A 10000-nucleotide genomic window follows, 5' to 3' on the forward strand; every position below is an offset into this window, starting at 1 on the left:
GAAATTGTTGAGTAAAGTTAAAAATTTCCCACTTTTTACAGCGATTTTCAAACTCTAACCTCAAAGCCAAAACAACAACGGTACAGTGCTATGCAGTCCTTTTCCGCTTGGAATTTTCAGTTCTAATAAAAAGTTTACCTTATTTTTCGCTAATCGCTCATATTTTATCGAGCATCACTGTAGACACAGGGTTGCAGTCGATGGTGACTTCAAACAGTTTATACTGTACGGGTCGAGTCGAGGGAAAAAAGCCTGAGTGGAACGCGAGATTGGGTAAAAAACCAAAACATACACCTCAACCGATTCAAATAATTTTAGCGGTTATACATTTCAAAATTTTGCCGTTAGATAACCATAGAATGAGCCGGACACAGAAATACATGTGGAAAGTGGAGGAGGGGTGGGGAGGGAGCGAGTACATACCAAGTACATCGCTTATACCTTCCCCCGTCCCTTCCAGATAGATAAAAAAATGATTTAGACATAATAATTATCCCAAAAACATGCACACCTTTTCAGTTAAATATCTTTAAAAAATACGTTATAAACGTTAAATAGTGCTATTAGAGAAGGGGGTAGGGAGAAGCCATTACATTTTCACTGTCGAAAGATAGTATTTGGGTAGTTTTTCGCACCATAAATTGGGTAAAAAACCAAGATATACACCTCAACCGATTCAAATAATTTTAGCGGTTATCCATTTCAAAATTTTGCCGTTGGATAACCGATAGAATGAGCCGGACACAGAAATACATGTGGAAAGTGGAGGAGGGGTGGGGAGGGAGCGAGTATATACCTAGTACATCGCTTGTACCTTCCCCCGTCCCTTCCAGATAGATAAAAAGATGATTTAGACATAATAATTGTCCCAAAAACATACACACCTTTTCAGTTAAATATCTTTAAAAATACATTATAAACGTTAAATAGTGCTATTACAGAAGAGGAGAGGGAGATGCCATTACATTTTCAATGTCAAAAGATAATATTTGGGTAGTTTTTTGCACCATAAATTGATTTAATCTCATGTTTAAGGTTCTTGATCATTCCACTGGTTATTTAACGGTCAAATTTTGAAATGTGTGGCCCCTAAATGTATGCAATTTGAACCGGAAAGCCTACCGAATCGGTTGAGGTGTACATATTGGTTTTTTACCATAAATTGATTTAATCTCATGTTTAAGGTTCTTGTTCATTCCACTGGTTATTTAACGGTCAAATTTTGAAATGTTCGGCCCCTAAATGTATGCTATTAGAATCGGTTAGCCTACCGAATCGGTTGAGGTGTATATATTGGTTTTTTACCCGAGATTGTAAACGCGTAGAAATCGGTTATTTAACCGCTAAAATTTAAATTCAACCCCTAAAATTATGCAAATCGGTATTTTTATTTTCTTTTTCTCTTTTGAAAAAAACCATGATTCGTTTTACAAAACGAGTTTAGTATTTTCGATAACTTGAGCAGTTTAAAACATATTTTACTTATTGATCGTTATGCAGGTTTCATCGCATAACCATTTTCCACTACGAAAGATTTGTGCTGTACAAGATTGTATCACAATCATCGATCGAATAGTATTGAACGGTTCACATCGCCCCTGTATTATTCAAACGCCCGCCCCAGGGGGCCGCGTGCAAGGATAATGAAGCAACCACGTCCACGCCACGGTAAACAACAACGCCGCGTATCAGTCGGTTGCCGCGTGTAGCCAGGAGGACTTTCAGGGATACCATTACACGAGAGCGCGATTCGCTCGCGAACGCGTATCGATGGAGACCGGTGCCGGTAGTTGTTTGGGAATCGTTTGGAAGTGCAAAACATATTAAGCGCTCTGTTGGAGGCACTCCAGCAGGCAGCGTGTAAAGTAGTAAATGTAATTAGCATGTCTCGCGGGGACAATGTTAACTGAAGCAAACAAGAAGAAGGAACTGAGCCAACGAGGAACAAGAATAATGGTGCCGCTCGTTGTTAGTAGACCTTGGACGTGTAGGGTGTAACCTACTAACACAGCTCTGGCGTCGATTCCTCCTGTAGTGCGTTTCGGCTTCTTCACTCTCGCCCGTTACCCAACCACTAGCTCCTCACGCATGACGTGATGGCAAGTGTCTGGCAATTTTCAGCGAGTGCTTCTAATTGACGCTAGAACGTGAAGAATATCGGTTCTGTTGAAGACGCCATACGGAACTATTGTTTGTGCAGCTTGGTGCGTGAAACATGTGTAACTGTTATTGATGGCAGTACGTAGGGCGACAAATGGTCGATTTTGGTTGTGCTAGATTGCATTAAATAAAGTCGTCAAACGATTTAAAAAGGCATGGCATGGACGTCATACACGTTGGATGGTTGACAAAGCCACCGCGGCTGCAAAGTTGTATTTCTTTCGTGTTATGTCGTGCCAGCGTATCGTGCAGTGTTAGTGGCAGTGTAAAATTTGCATTTCCCAGTTCGATGAACTCCCGCGACCGTCTGGTGGTCGCATGTTGAGGTGGCATGTGTTGAGTGCATTCTAGAACACGCTTTCAGTACGGTCTTGAAACCATGGTACACCTTTATCAGTCGACTCCGGGCGGTGAGACTGGGGGTGGTCCAAGAAAGAGTACGAAATTTTTCGACGGCTTCCGGTCACTGTTTTTGCGCCGGAACTCGAAGCCCTCGGAAACTGGACCTCAGAACCCGTTGCCAATCGCGCCTAGCGACAGTGTCGAAGTGCGCCTTTCGCCAAGAGCACCAATCGCAGACCCGGAACCGTTGAGTGAGCCGTCTTCGTTAGTGATAACGGATACTACCACAAACAACGCAGTACCACCATCGATCGGTTGTCGTACGGTTACCATACATCTGCCTCACCACGGCAACAATCGTTACGATATACGTGGTTCGTCGTCGACAAAGCTGCTACCACAGCCGAAGGACACTCGAGAGCCTCACAGAAAGGTGACCATCAAATCCGTCAAACGACGGTCCTTTGGCAAGCGCATCAACAACCTGTGGAGTAACTTTGGACTGCTGAGGAGCTCGGAGAAGATCGTGGAGTTCGCCAATGGTCATGGTAAGTTACGCGTTGTTTGAACCCAACTCCTTTGAGACAATGATTTCATTATCAACATTGCCATCCGTTTTACGTCTGCTTCTTTCTATGGGATTCGTTGTGGTGTTCAGCCATCTGCTGGGCGTCTCCATCGCGTGTTAGCATGCTGCTGGTGCGCCAGTTGGTTTTTGCTGGCGCATCACAGTTTTGTCCATCAGGTCTTTTTTTTCCTGGGAAAATATTGACACAACCGTGGTGGTCGTCTTCGATCGTTTGCAAGCTGATTGATTGGAGCGATTCATTGATTGGCGAACGGAGGTGATTATTATTAGAACATCTGGCTGCAGCTACACAGAAAGGCGCAGAGTTGTTGTTGGTTTGTTGTTGAAGAAAAATTTATACACATCACCGCTCAGTTTGTGGGAGTCGTGAGGGAGCGGATAAGGATTATTTTTCACTTGCTTTGGTTCGCACCACGTGCAGAAGGGATAAACTTTCGCTGCAACCGATGGTAAACCGAGGATAAACATCTTTTGACTAATTTAATGAATCATGCTCAAGTGTGAGCGGATAAGTTGTATGTTATAGTGCTATGAATTAAATGCTGTTACAATAAATGTCATTAAGCAATTTATTTGTCAATTAAAATTGTAAAACCCGACAACTTTATAGTAATATTATCTGAGTGCTCTTGTATGAATGCAAAAATTGTTAATTAACTGCTTATTCACGTAACAGATATAATGCCTTATGACATCCCTCACACCTTCCTGTAGCTCCCCTTCTACCAACGCTCCATAACCGAACCAAAGGCCCTCGGCGCGTTTCCAACGTTGCACTGTTTACCGTGCCTGACCCAAACATAAACCCACGATGACCAGCACGTGGTTGACCTGGAAAACAGGTGAACGAACAAATTCTTCGTTCCCTTGTGTTTGTGTGTTGGTGATTCTTGGCAAACATAAAGAGGAGGGATGAGGATTGATTTTCAACTCAATTATCCTTAATGCGTTGTGCACTATGGCTGCTGGTAGGTCCTGAGGGAGCGAACCCTGACCAAGCGTTAGTAGCACATACCTAGAAGAAGGAAACCAAGATGGACCTTCTACGTGGAAGGGTTTTTTGATTGACGGCACGCTCACCTGAGCCGTGAGTTCGGTGCTGAGCTACAGTTACCGGCACAATAATGTGCAGGTCTCATTTTTATTTTTTATTCTTTAAAAAAAAGAATAAAACCGACATATCTTTCCTATGTTGCTATTCAGAACTAAACTATTCCTTTAAAGCACACACAAGTTGCTAAACAATTAAAATAAAATTCAATATCGTATTTCCATCAAACAAAATACTTGGTGCTGGTACGAACAGTTTGTGGCACGACAAAGACGATGGCCGGTTATTTTTCGTAATAGTTTATCATTAGATTTTGAGTGTATCACCATTGGAAAATAAACGACAGGGGTTTAGCTAAACTATTAAATCGAAAAGCATTTTTACCATGCTGTTTTGTTTGAACAACGCAAGGGCAAAAATTATATAAAAGATCTCGCTAGGTAACGTTTGAGAAAAAAGTAAGACGATCAAGTTTTGTCTGCACTTTATTTTATTTGTGACTGTTGGCTTGAATGCTTTGCTCTCACAACGACAAACCGCTCTCAAACCGGTTGTGGCAACGACGGCAGGAGCCAGGCCGAAGCCAAAGTCGGACCCCTAGTAAGGGAGCTGTTCAGCCGACCGTCCGGCGCACGGTTCGGTTACCACGTTTCCTCCCGAGACCGATCGACTGCTCACTTTACACCCAACATAACGAACCGCGCGATCCGTCCGCTGCTCCACCATCCAGTGGACGAGCGAGCCACCGGCAGGGTCCATTGAGGGCTTGCGTTGTGCGGCCGTCAAGCGCATGGCTGTCGTCAGTTGTATCGGTCACAACTTTTATACCAAAATTTACACCGCGGTTTGTATACAAGCGAGAACACATCAGCATATCTCGATAGAAGTACGCCTTCGCCTTCGTTCTCGGTGGTTGTTGAACTCGCGCGGTTGTGCCCACTACTGTGGTGCGGTGTTGGAGGTTGGAGCGCGCGCGAGATCAAGAAAACATGGTTTTGTGCAGTGCTGGTCTGGGGGGCTGGTAACGCCACCGCTATAAGCCGTAAGAAAGAAACAAACCTGTTCTTCGAGCATTCGTGTGGTAGCCGCTGTGCTTACTGGTGATCTTCGTCGTTGGGAGTTCAGGCGATGCTTTGGTTGCAGCCATGCCGACATCCACGCCGATCGGCTTGCATTTTTTGCATCATTCTCTCAGTGGTCACGTTTCATTAGCAATGATCGAGCACAACATTGTGTCTTCAGCGCAAGTGATGGTGGCGTAACGTTGGTGCGGCAATAGTGCAGTGCGTAAAATAGAACTTAGCTTCCCGCTTAAAGTCTCCCACGTTCCACTGCCGTCTCGAGAGTTTCCAGTGCCATAGGAACATTAATGACTTTTCCGTCAGCAGCAGTCCGCTGCCGGTTTTTTGTGTCGTTGTCACAAGACTGATCGACGAGTGACTTCCCATGTCATCGCCTCGATCGTGAGGGTGTGTTGTGGAATAACGAAAACATACAAACCGAATTAGTGTCACCAGGGTGTGTCTTTTGGGTGAAGCGAGTCGTTGAGCAATAATAACCGGTCGCAGTAGAAGCACGTGGATCACATCTGGTATCAATTGACACGAGTGTTTAAGTGCTACACGTGCCGCACATCACCAAAAACACAAAACTGCATCAATTTCAATCGTTCTAAAAAACGATCTACGATCGCCTAAGTGATCATATGCCTAATAGGAGAGAGCAGCACTGCGCTCAGCCCGCTAGACGTCAATCAGTCGTCTGAAAGTGCTTCAGATCGCGAGGATCGAACGGTGTCCAACGGCAAGTCCAGATGGTGTTCTTGAGGAGGGACGGAGGAGCAATCGATTAAGAAAATTAATTTCGCATCCATCCATCTACGATTTCCGGATAATTTAAGATTACGATCGCTTTGCTACGACCGTTTAGCATGCCAGACCGTGGTCTGGGGCCCTTCCCCGGTGCCTCATCAACCGTGCCCGTTGCCGTGTCCACTTCGCTCACGCTGCTTTTCAAAACACACGCGATCACGCTCCTCGCGTGATTTATGTTCCGCTGGCCACTGCCAGAGAGTGAGACGGTCCGAGGGAGGGGACAGCATCCAGACAGACGGGCCGGAGGAATCCAAAGCAAAGTGTAAGGGCGGGACCGCGGGAGCTGTTACCCACTTTCGACCGCCGATATAGTGGATACGATGCGGTCCCGGTTCTATGCTTCGTTTATTTTGGATTGTGTTTTTTGCATTTGACTTGGCCTGCCTGCCGGCCGGCCCGAGAACGGCCGAGTGGACGAGAAATGGTAATTCACGCTGTCATATTTAATTCACGAGTTGGCAACGGCGGAGAGCGGTGGACGGGACGATGGGCGTAGGATGCAAACGATGTCCGCTGGTGTGGCATGTTTACATTTTCCAGGCTCGCAACTGGTTGGAATGAAATCGGAGATGGTTGCACCGACGGACCGACCGACCGACCGACCGAAGTTTGTCCGATTAATAATAATAGGAACGGAGAAACCTTCCTGCTCCGAGCGGTCCCTCGAAGAAAGTGGAGTTGGAAACGTTGTCTCAGAATCTCATCTCAACGTAGCTTAAATGGATTACACCCAGTGTGTCTGCACACTGGAGAGACTCCAATGAAAGTCCCTTGCCCGCGCAACGTTTTATCAAATTATCAACCGGAAGGATTAGCATATTCAACATGAAACATAGATGCACTATGCGGACAGTGTGTAGTCAGTGATGGGCCCGCAGCCGGTCTTGTGTGACCCAGAAACGGTGAAGGTCGAGCAGCAGTTATTTAATTTAATGCTCCTACTTCTGATCGCGTGCGGCCAAGATGCTAGTCCCCCCCGCTCGGTCCCGGTCTATCCTACCATCACCACCATCTTGTTTACAAGCAGCACCATCGAAAGCCAACTAATTTCTCTTGTCTACACCGGGCCAGCGTTTTTCGAATAGTTAATGAGGAACAAATTAGAAGCAAACTGGCTGCTCTCCCATTTCACGTCGCCCATCATCCATGGAACGGTGATTTTGGATTGGATAAGATGACATACCGGGTAAACAATTCCGCGCGCAAAAACTGTTGGCGTGTTTATCAAACGGGGCTTTCTTGCTAAATGATTAGCGAAAAATACAAATCGACGACGTCGACAACGACCGGAACGTTGGTGCCGGAAGAGACACAGAGCGATTGAACCGATTCTTGGGCCCATTCGGGGGCAAGGGCTCGGATGTCCGTGGCCATGGACGCTTCGTGGCGACGCGGACGACTGTTTACCTCAAAAAGCGAATCGCAAACAGAGCGCAAAATGTTTGTGTTGCCATTTGACCGTCACACAGCACACATTTTGCACTGCCCCCCCGCACCTCGCTTTCCGGCCGGCCAACCCGCATCCTTGTCGTCATCGATAATTTCCCGTCTTCTGTTTGCTGATGTTTTGGCGGCCTGTCCCTTCTCCACGCACACACACCGATTGTCACACCGGCACCGGCATATCGCGTAGGTGGTGCCACGTTACAATTGCGTCACCGATCGTCACGGTGGCCGTTGAGATTCGAAATTTCCCAACGAGAAGAACTCTGCTCCCGAGGCGGCAAGCAGCAAGGATGTAGGATTTTCCCGGTCGTGTCTCTCGTATTGTTTCTCTCTTTCGCACTCTCTCTCCCACTTACTACGACGCATCGTGACGTCACGGAGAGTGCGCGCGCTAGCAACCGTTTGGCACTTTTTGGGGGGGAGCCGGCATTCTTGGCCGTTGCAATCCGCTCTGGCCGCTGGCTGGCGACCGATGATCAGTTGACGGTTGCGCGCGGTCGAGAAAGCACATTCCCAACCCATCATCTATCGTCCTCGGTGTCCCCAGGCACACAGACGACGTCGCGACTGGCACGAGTTCTTAATCAGTGGAAAGTGATCATCATCATCATCTTAGTGTCGTCGTGGTCGTCTCGTTAGTAGTCGCCACTAAATTCCTGCTTCTTCCGGGGAGTGGTTGTCTCGTGCGGTACGGTACGGTGCGTGCGTGCGTGCGTGCGTGCAGATGTCCACGACCACTCCGGGTCATTACACTGTGCGTACCCGGGGGTTTTCCCGTCCGAAATTCGTTTGCTGCGTGCGTGTCCGTGTGTGTGTTGGTTGTTTGGTGAATGTTGTTTTGAGCATGCTTGGAATAGCACATTCGTTACACGTTATATATTTGCACGACAGTTTAGATGAGAAGGGTTTTTGCTTTTGTTTCGCTTCGACCACCTAGAACCATTTTTCAAATTACAAACCAATGCCTACGGGCGGTGGGGAAGGGAGGCATATCGGTGGACGGGTGAGATTCAGATTGTCACCGGGATTATCCGTGGCTGCCAGTGGAGAGTGGTGTGGCGGTACCGCCACCGACCAATGTGTGGTGTGCTGGGGCTTTCTTTCTTTATTTTTAGTCCTCTCACTCACTGAACACTCTAGACCCTTCACTAACCGACGACCGAGTGTGTGTGGGCTCACTGTGGGGTCCGAATGTATCTAACTGCCGGCTGCCAGCTATCGGCTTTTGTTGTCCGCTGTTGTAGTCGTAGTTTTGTTGTTGAAAATTTCAATTTCGAAGAACGCCCATCAACGAGAACAGTCCCCGTCCCCGGATTCTTCGTGAGTGTGAAAGGATACTCCCTTTAATGATCAGCAACTGTTTTGCTGCTGTTTGCTGTTGTCACAACGTTTGCTGTGATGTAGCGTACGGTTGTTTTAGTGTTTTGGTGATGTACTGCATATGTTTGTTGATCCCATTGATCGTGACCAGTGGGGCGCAGAACCGGCGGAGTGAAGCAAAGTTCGAGATGCTTTACAAGCTGTACTACACGGACATGGATTAGCGTTCGAGATGGACGATGAGTTTGGCCACGGGCAGAGAACGATAGAGAGAAAGAGAGTGTGTGTATGCCTGGTCCCTAGTACAGCGGCCACGTGCAACCGTTTCCAGATGGATGAAGTGTGTTTTGTGTTGCGGTTTGGTGGTTTTGTGTTTCAAATTAAAACTCCTTTCTTCGCTTTAAGTAGTAGTAACACGCTTGCAATGCACTTAGATGTGAATGTAATTTTCCCCGTTTCTCTTTTAGTTCATTTGTGTGTTGTATAGTGTTTGGCTTTCTTAAAAAAGTGCATGTTGCAATCCCGATTTGTTGTTGTTGCCGTTGTTTTTAGCGTGATTTTTGTAGAAAAATGTATAAATATTTCGTCGTTCTGTGTCCTTCTGCGGCGCCGGTGATCTGATTTCACTTTTGTCCGCAAATTCTTCACGAAAATTCCTGTGTCCCTCGGCCCCACGCACTGCCATCATTGGCTCTGCTGCTGTTGCTGCTGCTGCTACTGTTGCTACCGAAACTCATCTCGAATGCCATACTTGACGAAATGGTTCGGTTTGGCAAAAAGGAAACCACCGACAAACGCCAGCTGCTGGCCAGTATGAACTCGATGCACTACGACAGCTCCAAGCAGATCGACAACGGTAAGTGATCCTTGGCGGTGGGAGTGGTGCTACTACTACTACATACCATTCCACCCCGCACGCTGCACCATCGTTTTTGGCAGGTTCGCCCTAATTTCCCTTTTCTTCCGGCTAAGCCGAACCCCGTCCTCATATGTCCGACCCAGCTCTTCTTGTCCCTCCGTCTTGGTGCGCTTTGTGCGCGGAAAGTGGAAATGAAAATAGAAAGTAAGGTTTATGTCGTCGCGGGGCAGGCTGCGCTATGCTAAGTATGTCTCCGACCCGTCAGCAGTTCATTTGCAATATGAAGAGATATTTCGGGTTGCGTTTTCGGTCATGGGAGACGGTCGCCCTGCAGATCGCCTGCAGTGATGACGGAGAAA

The 10000-nt window shown here is 47.1% G+C and overlaps 2 protein-coding genes across 4 annotated transcripts in view; one reads left to right on the top strand and one right to left on the bottom strand.

The window, feature by feature from the left end:
• Positions 1-53, bottom strand: part of LOC125952548 (enhancer of mRNA-decapping protein 4 homolog) — a 7022-nt gene extending 6969 nt beyond the window's left edge. For both annotated transcript variants that reach the window (XM_049682071.1, XM_049682070.1), the window contains exon 1: positions 1-53. This exon is cut by the window's left edge and continues 330 nt beyond it. The gene's annotated coding sequence lies outside the window, so the exon portion shown is untranslated.
• A 2471-nt stretch (positions 54-2524) lies between these two features.
• The window catches only part of LOC125952557 (protein PALS2), a 26898-nt gene continuing 19422 nt past the window's right edge, over positions 2525-10000 (top strand). The window contains exons 1-2 of one of the 2 annotated variants that reach the window (XM_049682093.1): positions 7969-8216; positions 9563-9638. In XM_049682093.1, the coding sequence (XP_049538050.1) occupies positions 8187-8216; positions 9563-9638 (106 nt within the window). In that variant the 5' untranslated portion in view covers positions 7969-8186. Of the gene's footprint in view, positions 3051-7968; positions 8217-9562; positions 9639-10000 lie in introns of those variants that run through there. The other variant, XM_049682092.1, reaches the window with a different exon arrangement.

The sequence above is a fragment of the Anopheles darlingi genome, chromosome 2, assembly GCF_943734745.1.
Source record: "Anopheles darlingi chromosome 2, idAnoDarlMG_H_01, whole genome shotgun sequence".
Taxonomy (NCBI): domain Eukaryota; kingdom Metazoa; phylum Arthropoda; class Insecta; order Diptera; family Culicidae; genus Anopheles; species Anopheles darlingi.